The sequence below is a fragment of the Ursus maritimus genome, unplaced genomic scaffold (genome assembly GCF_017311325.1).
Source record: "Ursus maritimus isolate PB19 unplaced genomic scaffold, ASM1731132v1 scaffold_13, whole genome shotgun sequence".
In the NCBI taxonomy this organism is placed as follows: Eukaryota; Metazoa; Chordata; class Mammalia; order Carnivora; family Ursidae; genus Ursus; species Ursus maritimus.
The window spans coordinates 42,408,287-42,436,107 of NW_024423675.1; the positions used below are offsets into that span (position 1 = coordinate 42,408,287).

At 36.3% G+C, this 27,821-nt stretch overlaps 1 protein-coding gene across 9 annotated transcripts in view; it reads right to left on the reverse strand.

Moving 5' to 3' along the window:
* AHI1 (Abelson helper integration site 1) overlaps positions 1-26,903 on the reverse strand; it is a 210,232-nt gene extending 183,329 nt beyond the window's left edge. For 2 of the 9 annotated variants that reach the window (XR_005834379.1, XR_005834378.1), the window contains exons 1-7: positions 25,208-26,903; positions 24,786-24,847; positions 23,018-23,150; positions 20,632-20,699; positions 19,017-19,141; positions 4,747-5,306; positions 2,089-2,270 (exon numbers count right to left, since the gene is read on the reverse strand). Coding sequence is in view for 7 of the 9 variants with exons in the window: in XM_040627822.1 (XP_040483756.1) it covers positions 2,089-2,270; positions 4,747-5,306; positions 19,017-19,141; positions 20,632-20,641 (877 nt within the window). In the remaining 2 variants the exon portion in view is untranslated. Of the gene's footprint in view, positions 1-2,088; positions 2,271-4,746; positions 5,307-14,566; positions 14,626-19,016; positions 19,142-20,631; positions 20,700-20,796; positions 20,880-23,017; positions 23,151-23,274; positions 23,360-24,785; positions 24,848-25,207 lie in introns of those variants that run through there. The other 7 variants (XM_040627827.1, XM_040627825.1, XM_040627822.1 and 4 more) reach the window with 6 other exon arrangements.
* Positions 26,904-27,821: the final 918 nt, after the last annotated feature.

Genomic DNA, 27,821 nt, shown 5'->3' on the forward strand with positions numbered 1-27,821 from the left:
CATATCCAAGAAAAGACTGATGTCTAGCTATATAAAATATTCTCACAAATTATAAAAGGCAGACAATGCCACTTCTTAAAAATGCACACAAAGACTTAAACAAATGTACAAATAAAGAAATCCAAGTAGACAACAAACATGAAGAAGATGCTCAACTTCATTTGTTATAAGTTTAAAGTAAAACTGAAACATCACTACACATTATACACACTAAGAACGGCTAAAATTTTTAAATACTGACAATATAAATGTTAGTGAAGACATGGAGCACTGGAAGCTTTCAAATACTGCTAGTTTCATCAACTGGTCAACCAACTCTGGAAAATGGGAAGTATTTATTAAAGTGAAAAATATACATAATCTCTGACATAGTGACTCTCTCCTAAGAAGATGCCCAACAAAATAAATACATGAGAAAGCAGTGAGGAATACTTTTTCAGTTTTTCCTTAGATGCTAGATTTAAAGGATCACAGCCATGTTTCCAAGTAGCGTTTCCCAACCTCTGTCCTACAGTTAGCAGTTCTGAAAGACACAGGAACGTCATAAATAAAGGATTCTATGCATAAGAAAAAAGATGCCCAACAAAAATGTATATATATATGCTTGCCAGAAGTCTTGACTAGAACATTATAGCTTTATTTGTAATCACCTAAAACTAGAAACAGCTCAAATGTCCATCAGTATAACTGGTATATTATTGCGGTATATTCACACAATGGATATCTACATAGTGCAAGAGCAGAACCGGTAATGAATAAGCTCAACTACCTGCAACATGGTCTAAATCTCACAAAAATAATTTTTAGTGAAAGAAGTCAGACACAGAGAGCACAGTATTTCTGATTCTTTTCACATTAAAGCAGAAAAACAGGCAAAAATAAATTGTGTTAGATGTCAAGGTAATGTTTACTCCTGAAGGGCAATGAAAGGGAAGGGGACTTAAGGGGTTTCTGGTGTTAATAGTGTTGTTTCTTGATTTGGATGACGATTCTATAGGCATGTTCAGTTTGTGAAAATCCACTAAGTAGTATACTTGTAACACGTACACTTTTCTAGGCGTATATCATACTTTAACAAAGGTTTTACAAATGTAGTAACAGGAACCACAAAGCATCATCGATTGCATATCCAATGAATAACTACTAAAAATTCTGAAATTGCCTATTCTGGTCCCAATTTTTGGCCAATTAAATGGAAATTGAAAAGGAAAAAAAAGAAGTAAGAAAAAGGCAATAACAAGTAAAGAAAAATAAGAGGAAAGAAATGAATAAAGAGGAAGACAGAAAGCAAGAGGGTGGGGAGGAAAAGTGGGAAGGAAGGACAGAAGCTGAATTAGGCTGCGGATGTGGGAAGGCAATCATGTGTGACAGAGGGATACAGCCTTAACACCTGACATGTTTATTGGCCATTGACCATTTATAGCTTTCAATAAACGAGTCTGAATTATTTAGGGGTTCTAAACTCAATGGTATAAAGAAGAAATCTGTGCCACAAAAGCAACAAAGTTAATGTCATTCTAGGGTTCAATTAAATTCAGTCAAGAATTAGAGATGACTTAAGTAATATTAACTCATCACACAGACCCCCAGTTACAAATAAATGAATAAATAAATGAATCCAAGAACAAGTGCCATATATAGCTGACCCTTGAACAATGCCAGGGTTAGGGGCACCAAAACCTGTGCATTTGCAAATCTGTGTTAAACTTGTGACTCCCCCAAAACTTTACTAATAGCTTACTATTGACCAGAAGCCTTACTGGTAACATAAAGAGTCAATTAACACATATTTTACATGTTACTTGTGTTATATATTATATTCTTAGAGTAAAGCAAGCCAGAGAAAAGACAATGCTATAAGGAAAAGAAAATACATTTACAGTACTGTACTTTTTTATTGAAAAAAATCTGTATAAGTGGACCTGCATAGTTTGAACCCATGTTTTTCAAGGGTCAACTGTATTCTTTACTGAATTTTTAAAATTATAGTCTTTGGGACAGATTTTCTTTAGTTTTAAGGACTCAAAGTCCTAGAATCAAGTTATTTCTACCGAGGCACCAATTTTTCATTTACTTTGGATAACAAACCTGTTTTAGTCCCCTTTTTCTTTTGTTTTGGTTTGGATTTTGTGTCATCTTGCATGCTGTCTTCCACATTGTCTTCCACTGAGCTTATTTTATCATCGTGATGGGAATCTGAAGTAACTGTTCTAACTGGAGATCCCTTCTTTTGTTCACTTTCAACTGTGTCATCAGAGATGGTCAATATACTGCAAATACAACCCAAGCACAAGCCATTAAAAATACATTCTTCTTCTTCTTCTTAATGATGCAGCAAAGTGAACAGTGAACAGTGAAAAGAGTCAAGGATAATCCTAAAATCAACATTATTTCCTGCTAGGGGGTACATATATTTTATTAAGCACTAAAATGGTGAACTGTCAAATTAGGTATTATTTTGCGTTTGGTAATGAGTTACATATCCATGCCAAATTAAACTTGAGCTCTAAACTTCCGAAAAAGATGAATCTGTATTTTATGAGCAATAGATATGCTTTTCCATAGGACTGATGAGAAGGTACCCTCACCCTTTGCCAAATAAATGATTAATGGACGAATTTCTAAATTACCTTATTTAAAAGCAAAAAAAGTGTCTGCGTTTGTTCTGCTTTCAAGAGCCTTCAGATATTCAACTTCTGATTTCTAGGTAACAATTAATTACTTGTTTTTTTCCAGTGGCTGGTGTGCCACTACATTTTCAGAAGGCCATTATTAATATGAAAATCTGCATCACATGAACTAATAAATGGTAAGGGGTAGCAGCCTAGAGTTATACTCAGTTGTAGAGAGAAACCAGCCTATTAAAATAATTTACCAAGAAAAAATCCGTATCTAAATAAAAAACTGACTTCCAATATGGTCATATTTTTAAAAAAGAGGTTGAGAGATAAAAAGATTACAGAAATATTTCGAAATAGTCATTCCAGAAAGCTATGCTATTTTATCACATCACCAAATATTATTATTTAAAGAGAACTACCTTTTGCATGCCATGGTCACATAACCTATGGTTTTATTTAAAATTCATGAACTAGGGGCACCTGGGTGGCTCAGTCATTAAGCGTCTGCCTTTGGCTCAGGGCGTGATCCCGGCGTTCTGGGATCGAGCCCCACATCAGGCTCCTCCGCTAGGAGCCTGCTTCTTCCTCTCCCACTCCCCCTGCTTGTGTTCCCTCTCTCGCTGGCTGTCTCTCTCTGTCAAATAAATAAATAAAATCTTTAAAAAATAAATAAATAAAATAAAATTCATGAACTAACATTTAAGAGTGAGTATGGCTTACCAGTTCATAACAGATATGGTAGCTGTAAGAAAGACTGACAGTATACTGTGGCAAGTAGCTTCTAAGATGGCCCTCATTGATCCCTGCCTCCTGCTATTAGTATCTTTGTCTAGACCTTCTCTTGATTGTGGGCTGGACACAGAGACTCACTTGTAATAGACAAAACACGACAAAAGTAATGGATGCCACTTCCAAACCAAGATTAGCTTCCATAAAGACTATGACTACACTCTCTCTCTCTCTCTCTCTCTCAGAGCACTTGCTCTGGGGAAGCAAGTAGCCATGTTGTGGGTAGCCCACACGGCCGATGTCTCTGGCCAAAAGTCAGTCAGGACCTGAGACCTGCCAAGCACCACATGAGTGAGCTTAGAAGTGGATATTTCAAGCCTTCCAACAGCTCTGTTGCTTGCAGATCCTCTTCCAGCCACGCCTTAAGATGACTACACCTCCAGCCGACACCCTGACTGTAGGCCTAGAGAGATCCTGAGTCAGCAGTACCCACTTAAGCCATGCTCAGATTCCTGATCCACAAAAATAGTTAATACATATAGTAACATGTTCACGTAGCAACTCTTTTTGCCTTCCTTTGGTTACCACTGGTTGTCTAGCTTTTGGTAAGAGGGGAATGATTTTTAGATGAGGACATTAGGGAAACTGTCCCTGAAGGCCAGGGGAAAATCAAATATGGAATGTTCCCACCTCAAATTGTTTATGTAGATGTGGACTGCAGAAAACAAAGTTAATTAGTTAAAAGACATTTTTTATCTTGTTTTCTCCAAAGAGAGACATATAAATATAAATATGATCACAGAAGAACTCGCACTGCATATGCAAACGTGTATGTTATACATATATATAGAAAAAAACTAGAATACTAAATTGCTTATAATGATTACCTTTATGGTTAGGTTACTTTACCTGCTTCTTCATGTCTTTATTGTATATTCTACAACAAGCAAATGTTATTTGTATAATAAAAAATACTATATTCATATACCCAAAAAGGCATTTGTATCTCAAAAAAAGGAGAGAAATTGGGTTTCTATTATTTAATAAGCAGATGTAAATAAGTGTTTAAGGGTAGAGACTTTAGAGCAAGACTGCTAAGGTGCTGGCTCAGCTTCTTACTGGTTCTGTGACTTAAACCCTTCAAGTTTCCTTATCTGCAAAATAGGGCAATAGTATTACTATTCCTCATAAGGTTGTTACAATGAATAAATCAGTTAATTCTTATAAAGCATTTAACACTCAGGTGCCATGGAAAGGGTAACTGTTATTATTGTACTGGCAATGTATCCACATGAAAGATTAAGAATTTTCTTAGTGTAACTACAGAGATCACTCAAAAGCCGAGAATATTAGTGTTTCTTAGAGAGGACATTTTATATTTGTCAATGCAAAGTACCTCGTTTCAGCTTTAGATGAGATAGGAACTTTCTTTTTTTTCTTTATTTTTTTCTCACTGTTCAATTTGCCATCATGCAATGAAGTATCTGAGGGAAAGTAAGTCAACTGTTCTTTGAGTTTCTTTCTTATTTTCTTCTTAATCTCCTTCGCCATTTCTTCAGCTACTTGGAGTTGGTATACTTGCATCAGTTCTTCTTCCTCATCTAAATTATTATTTTCCCTTTCTTCATCTGCCTTCTCGCTCTTCTGGTGAGCAACACCTGGCTGTGACCTGGTTCGTGCTTTCTGATGTGTGGAATCCACCTTCTTCACAGGCGTTTCCAGTTCCATTCCTTGTGCAGTCATCTGGAGGACTGTTTTCATAACCTTTTTCCTTGCCTTTCCCTGCCTGTCTTCCTCTACACTAACGTCATCTGGATTCTCAAGCATTGACGGGAGACTCCTTAGTTTGCTTTTAGTGACTGGCATGCTCTTCTCTGGGTTATTAATGTTCGTAGCCCTTACATCATCACTTTTAGTTTCTTTACTTTTCTGAAGATTACTTTTAACAGTGTCAAGCTAGGAAAAGAAGACAGAGTAATAAAGTTTCAACCAAGCACAGTTCAGTGATATAAAGATAAAGCACAATGATCAGTGTTTAATGTGTAATATTGGGAAATTTATTTCATTTTTTACTTGAACACATTGATACCGTTGTAGACCATCTCGTTAGCACTATGCTAGTTTATTCTCTTGGCATTAGATTCATAATTTCTGAGAGTAACTTCAGATTAAATGATATAATTAACATGGGGAAAAATACTTAATGACTTTTCAGAAGTGAATAAATTGCTTACATCTCAAATGTTATTTTTCTCTTTGGCAGAATGATCCATATTTTAATTACAAGATATCTGAGAAATTGCTAATAGAGCCACAGAGTTAAAGCATTTCAGGTTTCCCAATAGAAAACACGCACAGGTCATTTATCTTACTTCATAATTACATTCTAAACTCAAAAGTCTGTAGTTTAGAATTACCCTACAATTCAAATACAACACTGAAAATGCTGCTAAATATTAAATATTATCAAATTAAGTCAAGTGACAGACTAAACACACCTGTATATCTTTCCCTAATCAAAATTATTTTAAATGAGATATTTTTAATAAAAAAGGCTAGAAATCAAAAAGGAATGCTACTAGTAATAAAATAAAAATTTTGAGAAATTTCCCAAGAATAAAAAATAGGCAATTTCTATTAAGAAATTAGCAGATAAAACCACAGCCCATAGGAAAAGACTTTTCCAGAGAAGGGTGATTCTGAAGAAGCCATAAGCCCAGAGTCAAGTAACACAAGGAGAAGGAGGGGATAAACCTGAGGGTGACCAACTGAGGAGCTGGATGGGACAGCTCTGTCCCCCACCTCCATTTGTGTTAGATTGTGACTTTCATTCAAAGGATTAAGCAGCTGAATATAAAGAGACAGGGCAGCATGCTTCAGATAGGTATAACCCTCAGCAAAGATAGCAGAGTATGCTGAAAACAACCAACACTCAGGAGAAGAGAGATTCTCACATAGAAAGATGACTAGACATCTAAAAACTAATAAAAACTAAAGGAAAGTAGCAAAATGAAAGAAAAGCCATCAAATCCAATAAAACAAAAATTAGCAAGGAGGGAAAGTGAATTAAGAGCATAAACAAAATTTGAACTTAAAGTGTAATTAATATCAAAGAAATTCAAAAGTATATTGGATTAAAAAAACACAACTGCAGAGGTTAGAATTAAAATTCTGAGTAAGAGCTTAAAAGATGTGTTGAGAAACACAATGGACAAACCAAAGTGCTAAAAGATGGATGCCAGTATTGAATAATTCTTTCAGAAATGGATGAGCTTACCAATAAAGACTGAAGTTCAATTTTTTAAAGATTTTTTTATTTCAGAGAGAGAGAGAGAAAGAGAGAAACAGCACAAGTGTGTGTGAGAGTGGAGGGAAGGGCAGAGGGGGAGAATCTCAAGCTGACTCCCCGCTGAACACTGAGCCAGAGGCAGGGCTCGATCCCATGACCCATGAGATCATGACCTGAGCAGAAATCATAAGTCAGATGTTTAACTGACTGGGCCACCCAGGCACCCATGAAGTTCAATTTTTGAAAATCCTCATGTTTAAAAGTAGTTAGAAAATGTCAAATATATGTGTAAGATGGAGAAAGGTTGAAACGATTAGTATCGCAATATGTATCCAATATGTTACCATCTCTAAGACTCTTTTGCTTACTTAAAATATATTTCCAAATTCTATCTATTCTTCAAGGATAAATTACGGAGCAATACCCTCTAAAACATCTTCCCCAATCAAATCTAATAAAAACAATTTCTCTTAAAAAGTAAGTTTATTTTCATATGTTTTGTTTCTATAAGCAATACATGTTTAACTTAAAACAGTTAAGAAAGCAAAAAATTAAGAATACAAAGAACCAGAAAATATTTAAAGAGAAAAAGAAGAACCAAAGCTCAATTCTGGTTGCTTCACACAAAGAAAATCATTGCTAATCTTTTCAGAAACTTATTTTTGTTTTCTTGCTATGAATACAGTCAGACCTAATAACTTTGAATTTTCATTATGTTCAAATGAAGCACATACAATCTTTTTACTTTCTCAGTGACTGCCAGAAATGTAGTGGGAATATATACAAATTGTGAGGACTCTCCTGAAGGAAATAACTGGAAAAAGATAACCAAGAAATGGAAAGAAGAATTATGGTTTAGAAGAAAAGATTTCAAAAATGGAACCATGGGACAGTTAATCAGAGGATGTTCAGTTTTTTATTTTACTCTCTTTCACTGATCTGTCAGTCAACCTTTGTACTAATATCACTTAATTTCATACTATTATTTTATATTTGTTTTTCATGTTTCTGCTTTATTCAATTAACTTTTTAAAACCACAACAATAAATACAATTCCCAGGTTATCTTTTGTAGTATATCCCACACATCCACAGTACTGTACTGATGTTTTTATGATTTTTTAAATATCGTGCTTTTTGTAGTTCTGATTTCCTTTCTCTCACTAACAACTTCATGGGATGATTTTTATATTTCCAAATGGTTTATAAATTTTCTATTTTTGGGGGCGCCTGGGTAGCGCAGTCATTAAGCATCTGCCTTTAGCTCAGGGCGTGATCCCGGCATTCTGGGATCGAGTCCCACATCGGGCTCCTCCGCTGGGAGCCTGCTTCTTCCTCTCCCACTCCCCTGCTGTGTTCCCTCTCTCGCTGGCTGTCTCTCTGTCAAATAAATAAATAAAATCTTTAAAAAAATTTTTTTTCTATTTTCGTTATTTGTAGTTTTGTTGTACTATAGTTTAAAAACATCTATTTTACGGACTTTAAATATTTCAAGGATTAGGCTATTGCTGAATTTTGAAGTGTTCCAAATACATTTGTTCATGTTCTATTACATCTTTGCTCATCCTTTTATCTTTTATTTATTTATTTATTTATTTAGCAGGAGAAAATTAAACAGAAGTTTAATAACGTGTATCCATGGGAGAGACCCTGGAAAACAGAGTTAAACCCCTGGTGGCCACAGCCACCACCTTCTCCTATCCTTTTATCTTTACCCTTCTCTGTGTCAGTTAGGTTGTTTTGCTTCAGTTTGCTTTTTAAATCAGCTTTACCAAGATACAACCTACATACGATAAAATGCACCAATTTTAAGTAAAGAATTAAATGAATTTTGGTAAATGTATACAGATATAAGACCACTATCATAATCACAATGTTAAACATTTCTATCACCCCACATGTTCTTGTACATAGTCAAACTCTAGTCCTCCACACCCTAGCCCCACTCAAGCACTCATCTGCTTTCTGTCAAGATAGTTTGGTCCTGTCTAGAATTTCACATACGTGGAATCATACAGTATATAGTTTTCTATGACTGGTTTCCTTCACTCAGCATAGATCTTTGGAATCAAGTGTGTTGTTGCATCTGTAGTAGTTGATTGCTTTTTATTGCTGAGCAGTATTCTACTGCACGGATACATACCACATTTTATTTCTCCATACACTAATTAATGAATATTTATTTCCAGTTTTGTACCGTTATGTTTTCATTTCTCTTACATAAACACCCAAGAATTACTGTGCTGTGTGATAAGCAGATGTTTAACTTCTTAAATATCTGCCAAACTGCTCCCAAAAGTGGCTGTACTATTTTGCATTCCCAAATGTATAAGAGCTCCACTTACAAAACATCCTTGTCAGTATTTGGCATTGTCAATTTTCATTTTTTAGCTGTTCTAATATATGTAATGGCATTTCATTATTGTTTTAAATTGTATTTCCCTAATTAGTAATGACACTGAAAATCTTTACATGTACTTACATGCTATCTGTATCTCTTTTCTGGTTAAGTGTTAAAATCTTTTGCCCATTTTCACTGGGTTATTTTCAAATCATTGAGTTTTAACAGCATTCTTAAAAATGTTCTACATACACTTTCTCAGTGTGTTGAAAATATCTTCTCCCAATCTATAGCCTATCTTTTCATTTTCTTACCAATATTCTGAATTTTCACAAAGCCCAATTTCTCTCTTTTTTCTTTTATGATTCATGTTTTTGTATCCTGAGAAATCTATTCATAACCCAAGGTTACAAAGGTTTTATCCTGTTTTTTTCTGTAAGTCATATAATTTTAGCTCTTATGCTTAGATCTTTGATCCATTTCTATTTAATTTCTAAACATGATATGGTCATAGCTTATAATATTGCATATGGATATCTGTTCCAACATCATTTGTTGAAAAGATTTTCCTTTTCTCCTTGGCAGTTCTGGCACATCCTGGCAATTGTGTCAAGAATCAATTAACCATACACATTTGGGTCTACTTCTAGATTCTATACTACCCCACTAACTTATAGGTCTATTTTTTTTATTATTAACATATAATGTATATATTTAAGACAGTAACAGGTTGTCTTGGTTACTATAACTTTACAATGAGCTTTGAGTCCGATAGTAAAATTCTTTCAACTTTGTTCTTTTTCAAAATTGTTTTGGCTATTCTAGGTCCACTGCTTAAACTTCCAAGTGAATTTTATAATTAGATTTTCAATTCTTTTTTTTTTTTTTAAGATTTTATTTATTTATTTGACAGAGATAAAGACAGCCAGTGAGAGAGGGAACATAAGCAGGGGGAGTGGGAGAGGAAGAAGCAGGCTCACAGCGGAGGAGCCCAACGTGGGGCTCGATCCCATAACGCCGGGATCACGCCCTGAGCCGAAGGCAGACGCTCAACCGCTGTGCCACCCAGGTGCCCCTAGATTTTCGATTCTTAAAAAAAAAAAAATCCTACCGGCATTTTGATAAAATTGAATTGAATCAATAGATCAATTTCCAGAAAATGGATAATAATGTTCTATCAATAATTATTTGACAATGATTCTCTGATCCATGAACACAAATATCTATTTATTTATTTGATCTTTATTTGCAGCAGTTTGGGGTTTTCAGTATACAATAAGCCTTGCATATTTTTTGATAAATGTGTTCTCAATTGCTATATACTTTTGTTGCTACTATAAATGATATTTTTATATTTTAACTTCAAATTATTCATTATTGGTATTGAAACAAATTGGTTTTTATACTTTGATCTTATATTCTGCTAAACTCAATAGTTCTAGTAGCACTTTTTCTAGACTTTTGTCATCTGTGAATAGAAACACTTTTTTTTAAAAAAGATTTTATTCACTTATATTTGAGAGAGAGTGCGCGTGTGAGACAGAGCACAAGCCAAGGGGAGAGGTAGAGGGAGAAGCAGACTCCCTGCTGAGCAGGGAGCCTGATGCGGGGCTCCATCCCAGAACCCTGGGATCGTGACCTAAGCCAAAGGCAAACCCTTAACCAACTGAGCCACCCAGGTGCCCCTGTGAATAGAGACACTTTTACTTCTCCCTTTTCAATCTTTATATACCATCTTTTAAAAACTGCATTATTGCATCGGTCAGGGTCACTAGTACAATCATGAAACCTCACGATGAAACATGCTCAAACTTAGGATAAAAGCATCAGTTTTACACTTTTAAGTATGGTGTTAGCTGTAGGTTTTTGTAGATGCCCCTTATCAAGTTAAGGAAATTCCCTTCCTTTTGTTTAAAGAGTTACGAGGATGGATGATGAATTTTATCAAGTCCTTCACAGCATTTACTGAGACAATCATGGTTTTTTAAAATTTAATCTTTTAAAGTGGTGATTTATATTTATTGGTTTTTCTAATGTTGAATTAATGATGTATTCCTGAGATAAACTCCACCTGGTCATGGGGTATTATCCTTTCCATATAATTTAGTATTGATTTCCTAATATTTTATGGTAGATGTGTGTTCTAAGTTCAAAGGAGATATCAGTGTAGGTTTCTTGTAATATCTTTGTCTGACTCTAGTATCAGGGTAATTAATGACTGCAACTCCCCCAAAGAGCAGAGAAATAGTTCCTCCTTTTATATAGTCTATAAGAGTCTGTACAGAATCATTATTACTTCTTCTTCAAATGTTTGGTAAAATTTACTAATGGAGACACCTGCAAAAAATAGATAGCTTTCTTTGTGGGCAGGTTTTTTTAAACTACAGATTCCATTTTTCGAAAAAAAGGTGTTCAATATTCAAGTTATTTCTCTCTCTGAGTCAGCTTTGGTAGTCTTTGTCCTCCAAGTAATTTATACATTTCGTCTAAGCTGCTACATTTATTGTCATAAAATTATTTAAAATACTCCCTTATTCTTTTCAGGTCTGTAACATCTACAGTGAATCCCCTCTTATATTCCTAATATTGATAATTTGTATCCTTCTTTTTTTCCTAATCGGTCTGGTTAGAGGTTGTGCAGAAAAGGGTTAATACCTCAGGCCTTGGGATTTTAAGGACCAGACCTTAGAGGCTCCAGGGAACTGAGTTCTGAGCTCTTGGAATGTTGTGCTCTATAAAGGTGAACAAATACATGAATCAACTGAAGGATATTATTTACAGTTAGAGAATCTAGAATATTTTCCACCCTTTAAAATTAATACACAAAACAAAAACTTTTAGAAACTGTTATTCATGAGAAAAGACACCACCTCTGTAAAATAACAGGTATAAAGATAAAATGAAATAAGAGAAAATCAAGGAGTAAAATCAAGATATAGGATAGATAATGATAATGAACAAAGCATGACTCAAATTTCCCTCTTCGAAAGGCAAAACTTTAGATGTGATTCAAAATTAATAACAGTGACAGTTTAAGTGTTTACTCTCTACTGACCAATTCATATTTATTTGTTCCAGTTACTACTGCTGAATATCAAACCCCTCCAGACCTAGTGGTGTAAAATAATAAACAGTTCATTGTGCTCTGAACCCAATTATATTCTTATTTATCACGTCCCTCTTATCTTTAGTTCCTGATGCTTTGATTTCATCATCACCTGCCATTGTTATAGACTTTCCACCCATCACACTGTGTCTGGCAAAACTCCAGGCACTGTTCTAAGTGATTTTCATCTCCGTAACCATAACCAGGCTGCTGAATACTGCTGGAAAAACCCAAACCACTCCACAAATCAGTATGACTGTAAAAATAGTCTACAAACTCAACTGAGACCCCAAAGCTATCATATGGGAAGTTGGAACCTTCTGCTACCATGTCCATAAATTCCCATGCACCCAAAATGCTATTTTTTCTCTTTCCTTCTTATAAGAAAGAGGTGGGTCTTCTCTACTAGGTTCTAGAAAACTCCGCTTTCCCCATATCATTGATCTCTCAACTTCCTGCTATCAGCACTTAAATACCTGAATTCAATCAACATCATCTTCACAATACTCCTTTCCACAGCCAAACTTCCCCAAAGAGTTGTCTTAAACTTGCTCTACTACTTCACCTTTCTGCCAGCACTGTATTAAAAAGTCCTGTTCTCTAACCTACCAGTAATAAATTTTTAAATACTTATCTGGAAGGCAGAAATATCATCTCTGCGTTCCAATTAGAATCTCTTTTTCGGGGTGCCTGGGTGGCTCAGTCGTTAAGCCTCTTGCCTTGGGCTCAGGTCATGATCCCAGCGTTCTGGGATAGAGCCCCCCCCCCCCCCCCCCCCCCCTCTGCTCCTCCCTCTCCCACTCGCCCTGCTTGTGTTCCCTCTCTCGCTGCCTCTCTGTCAAATAAATAAATAAAATCTTTTTAAAAAAAAAGAATCTCTTTTAAAATGTTTCTATATTTTATTAGTCAATGTTATTTTCCCTTGTAATTAATTTAATTTTTCAAGCCTTTTGCTCACTTAGCAATGTAGGATCTTAATATTTATGGCATTTGTTTACATGATTTCTTTATATGTTAAAATAGGAATGGAATATACTCATATGGTTGTTTTGAAGATTAACAGGATAAAACTAAAAAACACTAAGAAAATCTTTGATTCCAGAGTATATGTGCTCAATAAATGTTAGTGATTATTGTATTATGATTATTAGCTATATGTAAGAGTATGAACTCTGTGAATTGGCAGAAGATATTACATATTTTTCTCAGTGAATTGGCTGGCTTTTAGTTGCATTTGTTTTCTTCCATATCAAATTTGTTAATTCAACAAATACTTACTGAGTCTTCTGTGTGCAGGCAGAGAATATTCTCTTTACTTAGGATGTCTTTTATCCCTTAGAAGATCAGAATATCTTTCCACACTGGAAGATTAAACCAGCCATTTCTATTTTCCTATTTTTAGTGTTTATTCATTTAGACTTTTACATTTAACTTTTTCAAATGTCTGAAATGTAATTTAAAGTGTGAGATAAATGAGGCTCTACCTGACCTTTTCCCTCAGAGGCTAAACCAACTACAATTAGCCCTGGAACAACACAGGCTTGAACTGTGCCACTTACATGTGGATTTTTTACAATAAATACCATGCAGTACTCTAAATGTATTTTTTCTTCCTTATGATTTTCTTAATAACATTTTCTCTGGCTTTACTGTTAAGAATACAGTATACAAAATACATATAACATACAAAATATGTGTCAATTGACTGTTTATGTTTTATCAGCATCCAGTCAACAGGAGACTATGAGTAGTTAAGTGTTTGGGGGAGGAAAAAAATCGTATGTGACTTTTCAACTGCACCCCAACCCCTGCACTGTTCAAGAGTCCACTATGTATCAGTACTGGTTCTTGTATTACAACTTCTTGAAACTTCTGGAATGGCTATACTTCCCTCATTTTTTCTTTCAAATTTTTAGTCCATCTTCCTTTTTTATTCTTCTGCATTAATTTTAGTCTGATTTTGTCAACTAAAAAAGTAGTCCACTAGAGACTGCTACTGTTGGGTTAAGCTTAGAAAAACTAGCATACATAAAGTGCAAGCTTTCTTAAACACCTACTAAGAAAAAATCACAAGTTTTTAATATAAGAATCTGTATTTTTAGACAATTTATTTTTAAGATCTTGCAGGGCTTTCATAGTTTCTATATATAAAATGTTTATTAATTTTTCTGTTCTGCAGTATTTTCTGATGTGTTTCTAGGCTATAAGAGATGATTTCTGTATACTTACCTTGTTCACTTTCAATTGATTCACACAGATAACATTTCTATTTGGAATGTCAAGAATAAGTACTTACCCTCCCCACTAAGAGTCATACATTTGCTCACACTACACACTGGCCTATCAGGGAAGCCATAACGCTCAGCTGTCATGTATACAAGCTCTGGAGTCACAAGAATCTGGATTCACTATGTATTAGTTATAAGATCCTGGGTAAGTTCCTTAACCTCTCTGTGCCTCAGTTCTCCAATCTATACTCACGTGATAGGATTCCTGTGAGATTTGGTGAGGTAATGCCTGCAGAGCACTTAGCGTAGTCCCTGGCATGTAGTAGAGACAAATATTAGGTGAAGAAAAACTATGATAACATTATTTACGTTTCTTGTCTAATTATATTTACTAAAACTTCAAGAATATTAATTATGGGTCAAAAGAGATCTTTACTCATGGATCCTGACTTTAAAGGAAGTACTTGTTGGTGAGGTGTCTATAGGTCATCCAGGGACTACCCCCCCTTCTCAAAGGGGGCCCTGGAAACTCCTGAAATCATACACAGTAAGTCATGTGTTTGTACCTCAGGGGGTACATAATTATCAGTTACATGAACACCAAATTATTTTTTTAAAAATCACTAATATCCTGTTTCCAAGTACAATGTTATGACTTTTCCCCTTATTTTTATATGATCATATGGTTTTTATTCAACTTATTTGTACTGATTTACTGATGTTGATTGACAGCCAATTTATAAGATATTCTTTTTTAAAATTTATTTATTTAGTTATTTATTTAGTTATTTATTTATTTATTTATTTAAGAGAGAGAGTGTGCTTGCGTGTGAGGGGGGTGGGGAGAGGAAGAATCTTAAGGGCTCCATGCCTGACGTAGGGCTTGATGTGGGGCTCGATCTCATGACCCTGAGATCATGACCTGAGCCAAAACCAAAAGTCAAACACTCAACCGACTGAGCCACCCAAGCACCCCTATGTTATTCTTGAGTTGTTAGGGAGAACACCTATTTGGCTGAGAAAAAGTATTCTTTCAACGTATGGTTAAATTCAATTTGTTCATATTTTATTTAAGCTTTCTGTTCAATATATTCATAATTGAGAAAATTCTGTTTCTTTTTAGATATGTCTATATTTTTGCAAACTTTTACTTTTAAACTTTATGTCATTTTTGTTTGATCTGTCAATGTTGCAAGTCAAACACCTGACATTTTAAAAATTTATCTTAGAGTTTGCTTTTCAAAATAGGAAGCTTAAACTGTTTACATTTATTTTCATGATTAAGAGTTTTTGGGTTTTTTTTTTTAAGATTTATTTATTTGAGATAGAGCATGCGTGCATGCACAGGGGGAGGGGGAAAGGGAGAGAAAGAATCTCAAGCACACTCCCAGCTAAGCACAGAGCCCAACCCAAGGCTCCATCTTACCACCTTGAGATCACGACCTGAGCTGAAATCAAGTCGGACACTTAACCAATGGAGCCACCCAGGCGCCCCTAAGAGTTTACTCTTAAATTTCTTCTTTCATTACTTTTGTTCCTTTTTAAAAATTCTGTTATTTGTTTTTTCTTGACCTCCGATGACTTCAAAAATATAATAATCAATTTTACATATTACTTGTTTCACTTATTTTAAACTCCAGTATGAAGTAACTTCTGACTACACTTCAGGTAAAAGTAATAGTTATAAGACTTTATTTTTCTTTGCAAGCTAGGAAAGCTTTGTCCAATGTTTGAAAACAATGCTTCTGTTATCTCATATTAACATATGTAATTATCTAATATAAATCTTCAGTAGTTATTTTTGGCATAAATAATAAAGTTCTATGTGATTAGCTGGTCTCAAAAGACTCATGCAGATATATTTTCAGATAATAAATTCTCTATTCTTAAATTCTTAATTTTGATTCATGTTTCTGGAAATGGTACTACATTTTCAAATAATACACCTTTAGTAGTTTTCTTGTTTTCAGGGAGGGAACACTTGTAATAATTCTGTTAATTCGCATGTTCACTACCGACCTCACAAACAACTGACACTTAGGTGACCAGATTTCTTGTGATACAATTTTTCCCTCAATACTGTGTAGATATTGCTTTATTGTCTTCTGGATTTAGTGTTTTCTGAGAGAAGCATGAAATGCATCAGACGTTTCTTTTCTGTTGAGAAACTTGCAAAACTGATTTTTCTCCTGAAATTATAAAGTTCTAAATACAGTTCTCATTTCATACATTTTACCTAGAATGCAAGATGGACTCACCTCTTCCTAGCTCTTTCTATTAATCTCAGGAAGATTTTTTTCATCATTCTCTTCTACTGTTTCTGCTTTGTTAGCACTGTCTGGGAACACTTACTTACAGGTCAAGTATTTCTATATGTCCTCATTACTTATTTCATTGTAGTTTTAGCTATTTCTTCTCAAGGAAGAATGCCTCAAATTTATCTTAACACCAATTAGATTTTTCCATGGTACCAATCCTACTATTTTAGGCCTAAGATATAGTTTTTAAAAAGCAACTAAAGGCAGAACACGGAAAGACTTTGGTTCTAAATCCCCCTCACTCTACTGCTGGCTAAGGGTCTGGCAAACCATTTAACATCTTTGTTAAGTGGTTTTTCTGTTCTGATGTTTATAAAACCTCTCATGAAAATAAGAGCCCCAATACCTACGTTTTGTGATTAACATGAGAATCAGAAAAAGCATTTGCAAAATTCTTACCACAGTGCCTAATAGACTGTTGAAAAACAATTAAGTGAATCTGCCATTATCATGAATTCTCTTAGCACAGGCTTTTTCTTGCTTCCTTTTCTTATTTCAGCCTGCTTCCCTTCCAATCTCAGACTGTTCTGTACATGTTTTCGTTCTGAAGAGGTCCCAGCTCTTCATGTGTTACTCAAAGAGGTCCTACTTGTTGTGGTTAAGAGAGTGGGGTCTGCAGTCAAGACTGTTAAGAGTTTGAATTCTGGTTCTGCACTAACTATGCAAATTTAGGCAAGGTTATTCAACCTCTCTGAGATCCAGTTTTCTCAACTATAAATGGAGATAAAACCTCATCATTTCATTGTTTTATTAAAAACTAGTGAATATACATAAACTGTTTAGAAGTACTTGGAAGATAGGAACCACTGTTCTCAAGTAAATAAAAGCAGGTATTTCTCCTCTATTTCCTAAAGTAAATAATTCCAAAAATATTTTGTTCTCCTCTAAGTCCTCCAGGAATACTCCCCTTCTTTTGAGCTAAAAAATCTCTTCCTCAATATTCTTTTTTAGGATACTTATCTCTGAATAAAGAAGGAGTTTGAATGGCCTGCTATGCACCAAAAGAGGCTGGGCAAGATTATGTTTAGTCACCTAACATTTGCGTGTTCCCAACATCTAACTGGACAATAGGTAAATGGACATCTCCTCTGCCCATTTTTTGGTCATCCATTTAATTGAGCATTCCTGGCATAAACTGCATCTAGTTTATGCTCACAAAGCCCAGTTCTAATGGTAAGAGAAAATATGAGATTCTATTTCGACTGAGTCCATAAAAATATCCTCAATCGTTTTCAGGTTCTTTCTGTTTTTGTCCAATGCATACCACCTTGCCCAAGGGGAGGGCATATACCAATAGGCAATGTTCCATCCTCCATATGCCACTATTCCCTACCATACTCATACTGGTATGGAAGAAGCGCATTCTATAAAAGGGCAGCATCCACTATGGGAGACCTAATCTGTCCCACTGTCAGTAGTCCTAAATTAGTACGCAACAGTAAACAGGGGTAGTATAAACCTCTCACATGTGTGCAGCTGGATTCTGGCCACCGTTAGTACTTATTTTTGCCTCATTTAAGAATATATACTATTACATTAATGGTTGCCAGAGAGAATATTAGAATGAAGAGGTCACATGGCAAATTTCAGAATAGGGTAAAATTTGCTACAAGTAAAATATAAGCTATATATAATTCATAAAACTCTTGCCAAAGAAATACTATGTACCAATTACCAGAACACACATGAAGTTATTTGTGCCTGTATGTGTGTGTGTGTGTGTGTGTGTGTGTGTGTGTACATAACAGATTATGGTCAAAGGAGTAAAAGGTCCAAGTAATATAGCAAAACAGGTCTGAGGAGTCAATAGTACCTTAACTGTGGATACTATTACAGACTATAATACTCTGCAGACAGGTTGTAGTCAATTGCTGACTTGTTCAGTACTGTTCTGAGTTTCTGCATTTTTAATCTCTTCAACTGTGCTGCCAAAAATTGTCATTTGAAAGTGTACCTCAAGTACAATTATTGCCTTCAGATTCCATTGATTTCCTCTGGTTCTACTGGACAGAATCAGATCAATCAGTCTAAAGATAAGTCACTGAATATCTGAAGTAATACATAACTCCCTAAATTCTTCACAATTCTGGGTTAAAAATCTTTATTTTTTTTTTTAAATGTGTAATATGTTGGCCAGTTGAGTTTGCCCATTCTCTCACCACTCTCATCAGTTTGTCTACATTATTTCGGAAGCACAGCACTGAAGACTGGACTCAGTACCCCAAGAATCATGTGGATTGTAATATAACTTTTATTTTACCATGTGCTATTGACTAGGACATAGATTTACTATTTTCAATTTCCAAAGTTCCTCAGAGTTTTAATATGAAAGTTTAATTTCATGCAGATATGTAAATCACCATTACCAAATGATTGATTACTCACTGCAATTTTTTCTCCAGATTTGCCAATTTTTTTCTTCAGTTTTTTTCTTTCGTGAATGAGATCATGGTGGGTCTTAAGCAATTCCTCAAAGCGAACTCTGGTTTTTACTTTGGCTTCACTCTCCACTGCAAAGATAAAGACTCCTATCATTTTCTAAACAACTGTATTATAGCAGGTATCTGCATTATGATTATGTTAAAGGACACAGTCTTGTAAATACCTGCATGAGTTCTTCAGCTACTTTAGAACTGACCAGTCCTTCCTTCTTAAAAAAAACTTTTCTTTTGGCTTTGGTGACACCACATTCACCTATATCCCTCTTACCTTTTGGGTAGGCTACTCCATTTAAAAGTTTCCTTTACTAAGTTAACCTTCTACTTGTGACACACGGTAGCATCTACCACTGTTATGTGGCCTTAACCAAATTACTTAACTACTCTAAACTTCATCTTCGTTATCTGTAAAATCAGAATAATCCTATGTCAAAGATCATTTGCATGAAGAATGGCTAACGCTTCCCTAAGAAATAATTAGCATTCGATAAATACTAAAAGCTGAAAGTTATTTTTCCTTTAAAACATAAGTCAGATCATGTTATTCCCTTGCCAGTTTCCTGCTTCATTTAGGACAAAATAAAATGAGTCCTTCACAGGCCCTACAGGGTTCCCACTTCCTGGCCTGCCTCCCTCTACAGCTTGAAACCAAGAGAAACAGCCCCTTAGATTCCTAACATTCTGGCCATTTTGCCCTTCTTCTCTTCCCCTGTGAAGCTGCTTCTACCTGGTGCAAACTTCCTCTAACATCTCAGCTACCTGATATTAAGCTGCCTGTTCAACATTTCTTGACAATCTCATCCCAATTTCCCTGTTCCTCACAAAGCAGACTGTTCTCTTTCTTCACAGCACCTAACACAGCTTGAAACTGTATAATTATTTTGTATCTACACAAATATACTGTCTCTGTCTCCCACTATACTATGCTATCATCCTGACTATCATGAGATCTAGCACAGAGTACCTACTCAATAAACATGTTTTAATGCTGAATAAATGCTGAATGAATGGATGATTTGCCCCAGAGCAGGTGCTGGCAAATTACGGTCTGCAGAGCAGTCATCTACTTTTATACAAAAGTTTACTGAAATACAGCCATGCCCACTGTTAAGAATTCTTACAGATGATTTTATGCTTCAGTGGCAGAGATGAGCAGTTACAGCAGAGAATAAACCTAAAATACTTACTAGATTTCCCTTTAGGAAAGAGTTTGCCAGTACCTACTCTATAGTAAACTGTCCATTTTGATGATAAAGGATAAAAACTAATCATATGTTGTAATGATTATTTACCTTGTTCACTAGAGTCCCAAACTGCCATCCATTAAATATGTACTAGCCTTAATACTTAACGTTAAATAGAAAATTGATAAAAAAAATTAAAAGAAATTAAAAAATAAAATAAATAGAAAACTGAAAAACGAACTATTCAGTATCTAAATGTAATATTTAGTGAATATATTAATAGGTCAAAGAACCCCTAAAAATAATTCAAACTTCAAAATAAATAAGTAAATAAACAAATAAAATGTATTGCATATATAAATTTCAGAGAAGTCTTACCAGTGGGCATATCTCAGCTTTAGAGAGAGCATTGAGTTGTAATGTAAAGCAATGACTCAATCAGGATCCTATTAAAACAACGAAAATTTATTTGTAGTATGGAATTTGTAAATAAAAATTACAAAACATTTTTCACACAAGTTTACATGGTGATTTGTCCACTACCTCATCAGGTTATACCAATAAAGCTAAGTTCTCTTATCCAGTCTTACGCATATGACTTAAATACATCAGAATCAGCATAGAGTCTGAAAAAAAGGTAAAGAAAACTGGGTTATATTTGAATAAAATATTTATATATTTGAAACAAAATTTTTTAAAATCTTGAAAGGCAGTAAATATGTAGCTGATATGCTAATGCACTTTTAAAAGTGTTTTAAGTAAAAAATAAACATTTCAATGTACTTTTAGGAAAACAAACTCCACCCCAGAATTGACTTTCCCAAGAGCATACACTATTATATTAGTAAAGTATGCTTGTGGGTAGCATATTCATTATAGCAGATAATGAATTTAAACATTTTTGTACCTGCCACTAAAAATGTTGCAATAAAAAAGGTTAAGCACAAGCATTTGTACCATCCTCCTCAAATATCTGGGTGTGTATTATTATATATCAAAACCAGGGATAAACTCAGTATATGTATTCTTGAATTTCCAATTTTACTTAAAGATGAGGGTATATGTCCAAAACAAACATATTAATTTCCACATCAGAACACAACGTTCACACATTTTTAAGACTAAAACTGAAGACTGTAAAAAAAAAGAAGAAAAACATAATTTGAGTTGCCTGAGCAATTATCTGTTAAAGCTCCAGATCCCTGGGGATCCACATTATGTTCCTCTAATATTATGGGTACTCTGGATAGAAAAGTCTGAGAAGAAATGCTAAAAAAGGTAAGAACGATTATATACATATACCTAATTATGTGGGTTAACTTATATAACAATTTTCTGGTACAGAGAAAAAATAGATATCACTAAATTCACATAGTAAAGATTCCTATGCTTTATGGATGGGAGCCTGAATGTACTCTTCCTATAGATACAGATCTAATAAGTTTGGTCATCTATTTTCCAATCTATCCCAAATTGGAAAAGAGAGAAGATGTAAAGGCAAGTGCATCAGTGATTAAAACCTGACAACACATAAGTAGAAAAAATATAGAGCAAATAATTACTTAATATTTATAAATTCCATGGTCATTCAACATATAGGAAAACAGCTAAGCTGTATGACTATGAGTCATTAAGAAAAGAGGTTTACTTATATTCAGCTTGATCTGTTTTCCATTAAACAAAAAATTTATGGTATTTTAGACATTTCAGAAAGATTAAATAAAAACTATTGACAAGGCAGCACAAAGAGTCAAGGATGATTCTCATTTTCTGGAAGTAGAATACTTAGGCCAGTGGTATCATTTATGGAAATACAGGACAAGTACAGTGGAGAAGTTTAAAACCCAAGTCTTGGAATTAGTCTCAAATAGTTAATTGTGTGACCTTAGGCATTTGTTTCCTCATCTGTAAAATCACTCTACCAGTGCATACTCAAAAGGTTGTTATAAGGGTCAAATGATTTAAAATAATACCTTTAAAAAAAAGCACCAGTAAACATCTGTTAAAATTGTAACAGATACTTATGGGGACACTCATTGAGCTGTTGAGCTGGGTATCTGAGGGGTACTAACCAGCTTCAAGTACTGGCACCACTGTCAGATCCCTAGATTCAAATCCCAGTTCTACCTGCCTGTAAATTAATCTCTGGACCTCAATTTCCTATTCTTTCAAAACAGAATAATAATAGTAAATCGCTCATAAGGTTTTTGTAAAGATTAAGGTCAGAATATGCAAATAAAACACTTAGCACGATGCCTAGAACATGGTAAGCCCGTTGAAAATGACAGCTATTATCACTATATATATAAATACATGTTTCTGTGTATAATCAGGTTATGTTTGGTAGGCAATAGAATATAGTAATTCAGCAAGGAGAACTAGACTGAAGATTTGAGAACTAGGTTTTATATTTGTGATGGCTTCAGGGAAAAAAGTGCCAAAGGCAGAATTCCGGGAGCCCAAAAATAAAGTAAAAAGACATCAAAGAGATAGGTGAAAGCTGGAGGAGAGAAGTAACCCAGGGAAAGAAGTTTTTTGTGTTTTTTATTAGAGACAGAAAGAGAGAGAGCATGAGTGGGGGGAGGGGTAGTGGGAGAAGGGGAGGGAGAGAGAATCTCAGGCAGGCTCCACGCTGAATCTCAGGATCCTGAGATCATGACCCGACTGGAAATCAAGAGTCAGACGCTTAACCAACTGAGCCGCCCAGGTGCCCCCCCAAGGGAAATGAGTTTTAAGAAAGAAGTTTTCTATCACTGTGTGGTACCAAGAATGCTGCAAGTTGTGAAGAGTGTCCACTGGCTCTGCAGTCCAATCGGGAAGTCATACGTTTGCAAAGCTGTTTGTGAAGGGGCGGAAATCTGGCGGCCACAGGTGGAGGAATGAATGGAAGGTGACACCTATAGAAGAAACATGGAGATCATTCTTTCTACAATTCTGCTTCCAACTGTCTTCCCCCACCCTCAAAGGCAGTGACATGATGCAGCAGCCTTGAGGGATAAAAAGACTATGGAAAGATTTTACTTTTTTTAAGATTGTTTCCATGCTTTTATCACCGTATCCTTTTAAAAAATAAATCATCCTCTTCATTGCAAGCAGAAGAAATTTCCTAAAATACAAATGAGATGGTATCATTTCTCTGTTTAAATCTCTTCACTAGATCTCAATCACCCACTGGAAAAAATAGGAAGTCCTTACCATTGGGGTTCAAGGCCACTTAGGAAATGACTCCTCCTCCAGCCACATTTCCACACACATTCTAAATTCTAACCTCAACTACTTACAGGCCTTCAATTGTGCCAAATGCCTTCTTGCCTTTATACCATTAAACATACACACCTCTCTCACCTGAGAAATGCCCTTCTTCTGTCACTCCAACAAACTCCTAGCTATCCTTCAACGCTAAATGCAGACGGTATCTTCTCTGGGAGCACTCTAACCTCAAGGGGCAGTTAAATACTTCTCTGTGCTTCCACAATGGCTTGAGCTTCATACCTCCCTCTCTACCTCAGTCCTTTATTTTCACCCTGGTAAAACATTCTATCACCCAGGAAATTAAAACGGTACCTACTTTATTGTAAGAAGAAAAGGAAATACTGAAAGCAAAGTGATCAGCACAGTGGCTGGCACTTTGTAGGTGCTCAATAAAACTACTTTATGTCTATTACTATAGTACTAAAAATAAGTAATTGTGCAATAAATAAAATACATCAAGTGAATTGCGTATTCATATTATTTACTATTACAGTAGTTCAATGCACAGTTGAATAAACACTAATACTACTTAATCTTAATATAGCAAGTATGTTACAGAAATAATAATTTCTAAACATTAATGTGTCCCATAGCAAATACATTATAGAATTAATGACTAATATTTGATTAGTAACATCACTGGCAAAAATAAGGTCAAACTTAAAATGACACCCCTGAGCCTCCTATATACCACTATTTTAAAGATTCTCCCTCACAAACCCTTTAATAGGAACTGCTAAAAAATACTAAATAGGAAAATTAAGTGTACTACGTTTCATCTCATTTTTCTTTGTCTCTAAATATCTGATTTTCGGCCAATAAGTGTCTAAAGGTCAAGGGGAGAATTTTATAGGAGAGGAAAAAAAGAAACTAACAAAAAACCTGTATACATAATTCAATTGATAATCAAGATACTCTCCGTAAATAAACAAGATTCTAAATATGGTTTTAAAGAACATTTGGTATTTGGATTTTTCAAATATTTTTAGAAATTTCCCAGAGTTCTCACAAGGAGCAATCTTTTCCCTGAAACTCCAAGCAGTAACAGCAATAGTTAATGCAACAGGTGAAAAAATTGTAGCCATCCTTTTCTCAAAAAAGCAAAACCTATACACTTCAGTGAATATGTTTTCACAGTAATGCTGAAATATAGCAAAACCTATACACTTCAGTGAATATGTTTTCACAGTAATGCTGAAATATAGCACACAGTGTATTTTTTTCCTATTTGTATACATACATATAGAAACGACCCTTATAAACGTTAACACATTGATCACCTTTTCTCGGATGTAATTAAGAAGGCATTTACACGTTCGAGATTGAGCACCAAGATGACACCCTAAAAGGAAATAAACGTACTTAGTGCGTGTCTGATCTAAACGCTTTTAAGCCAGAATCCGGAGTGGGAAAGACAAAGATTGCATTCCCTCCACGGTGGATCTGGACACCGCGCCGAGCACTCAACGAGACGGGAACCCAGGGAAGGGAGCGGGAAAGAACTTAGAGGTATTCATTAAAAACTACATCCCACCGCTCCGCGGCACTCGGCGGGTCGGCCTGTGGTGGCGCAGCGCGGCCCGCGGCCCCCGCCCGCGCGGACCCGAGCTGTCCCCCAAGCCGCCGCCCCCTCTGAGAGGGCCGGGGCAGGCCAAGCGCCCAGCTGGGGCTCCCGCCACCAGCAGGCCTGCAGCGTACTCACGGAGAACAGAGTCCAGAGCGGCCAACAGTCCGTCCCGCCGGAACCGACGCTGAGGCTATGCGCAAGGGCTCCCCGCGCCGGGCGGGGCGGGACCAGACACCCGCCTAGCCACCCTAGCCGCCGGCCACTCCGGCTCTGAGAACCGACCGGTGCCGCAGTGCGGGCAGCGCGCCGCCCGCTGACGTCAGTGCCTGCCTACGCCGCCGTTCCCACGACAACCGATGCGGCCCGAGCTCCTGGCCTGGTCCGCTGCCCAGCGTCGGCGCCCATCCGCGGCCGCGGCCCCGCCCCCGCGCCACCTACGCGTGGGCCCCGAGCTGCAGCAGTGCGGTGCCTGCGGAGGTGGTGCGCGCGCCTCGCCCGCGGGCCTTCAGACTAGGGCCGGGCGCGCGCTCCGGCGGCCGCGCGCGGGACTCGTCGTGCCCGTGTAGAAAGCGCGAGGCCGCGGCCCTCCGGAGAAAGAATCTCTTGCTCCCAAGCGCGAAGAAGCCCTGCAGACGCGTAGGGTCTGAGCCCATCTAGATGGTCGTCACCCCCCTAAAAGCGTTCTGTCACTCAGAACTGTAGCCAGCACTGGTAAAAAAGAAAAAAAAAAAAAAACAAAAAAAACAAAAAAACGAGAGGGGGCGGAGAGAGACAGGGAGGCAGTCGTGGAACCCGCCGAGGCCGAGAAGCCTGAATGAGGCAAAGCAGCAGACACGTCACCGCCCAAGCGATCGCGCCCACAAAATGAAATATCCTTTTAAACGTGGAGAATACAGTTGTACTACAGACCAAACCTTAAGGGAAAAAAACGTTCATAATTCATGTGGCGCTGAGTTATCTAGCTATGTGTTTAAAGCAGAACAAAAAGAAAACCCTCACCTTTTTCTACACCCAGTGCCCCCTCCCACTTTCTAATTTCTGCTACAGGCGCCATTTTTAGCTCTGAGTCACCAGAGATGGAAAAATACTAGACCCGTCCCTCCCCAACTCTTGAATTTCCTGCAGTTGTAGTCATACACTACACTATAACCTGTTGCTTAGTTTGCAAAGTGAGAGCGTTACTATTTATAATAGCATCACCACACTTTAGAAAACATTTCATTTTCTTTCTCTAAATCCTATGAGAATTCAGGGAGAAATATTACCAATCCAAAGCATCTTAAACCGAACTGTTCAACTTTCCACCTAGAACCTACTCCCGTTCCTGGATTTCTATTTGGTTTAAGCCACCACCATCCTCCCAGTGTTGTAAATACCTGTAGAGCATCCTATATGCCTCTTACACCAAATTATGTACATTCTACTCTTTTAACATCCCCAGTATATAGCCTATCCGTTTTGACTCTGGCTGCCTCATGCCAGCGTTCAGTACTTCTATTACTTGAGATGTTGGCCTCTTTACCAGTCCCCTGACTCCAGTTTTGATTCCAGAATGCCATCCTCCATACTGCTACCAGAATGACCTCATTAAAAATGTAAATCTGATAATGCCACTCTCCTGAAAATTCTTCAAAGGATTATCTGTAAGAGAAAATTTAGGTACTTTGCCTGGGAATAAGACTCTCCATCTGCCTGACTAGTTTCTTCCCTCATTGCCTCCTTTCAATGTTATGCTTCAGCAATACTGAATTATGTGTACCATGCAAAACAATCCAGACCCTCTCATGTCCCCTTTCTTGTACATAATCTCCTCTCTCTGAAAAATCTCTTCTTGTAAACTCCTACACCTCCATGTCTCAACCCAAATGTTGTCTATACTTTTAATCCATCTATTTTGTTTTCCCATAATGCGCTCTGCTAAAGAGATGTAAGGAGCAATGAGCAGGTAGTGCCTAGATCTTGGTTTCTAAAAACCATTTTCTACTAAAAGGAACTAGAGCCTTTTGGGGAAATGACTGATTCAGAACAGGAGCAGGGGAAGTACATGAACCTGAAAAACCTTTTTGCACCAGAAACTAAAGAACTTTTTACAGAATGATGGAACATAAGAAAGGGACACAGAAACCAGCTTGAAGGAGCCTCCATTAGCCACATCTTGGTCAGTCTGAGCACCAGTATAATAACGTTAATAGATTATGATCTGCTGAATAAAATAGGAATACTTGAGTCTATACTGAAATAAATACATGAATGTTTTCTAAATGGGCATAAAGAAACACTCTTCCTTCTATTAGATTGCTAACTAATATATGTAGAAGGAATGGTATAGATAGAAATATCACCTTTTTGCAGCTATTATAGTAAAAATCGATTCAGCCAAGAATCATCAATGTATGCTAAAACTAGACGGTGAGAATTTTAAGAGGAACAGTATAGTCTCAAAGTATCTCCTGGCCAAATACTAATTACAAAGGGAAAAACAGAAACTTGACAGTGTAGAAATCTGGCACTGGTGAGCAAAGTTACCATCCCCAGTAACAGGACAAATCAGCATTGTATGCCACCTGGTAAGAGCCAATTAGAACACATTTTTGTGATACTCCTGCCAAAAATGCATAAGCAAGAATCTAATCATGAGGAAGGATCAGACAACCTCAAATTAAGGACATTTTACAAAATCATAAACCTTTACTCTTCAAAAGTTTGTCAGGGTCATGAAAGGCAAAGGAAAAATTAAGGAACTTCTTCA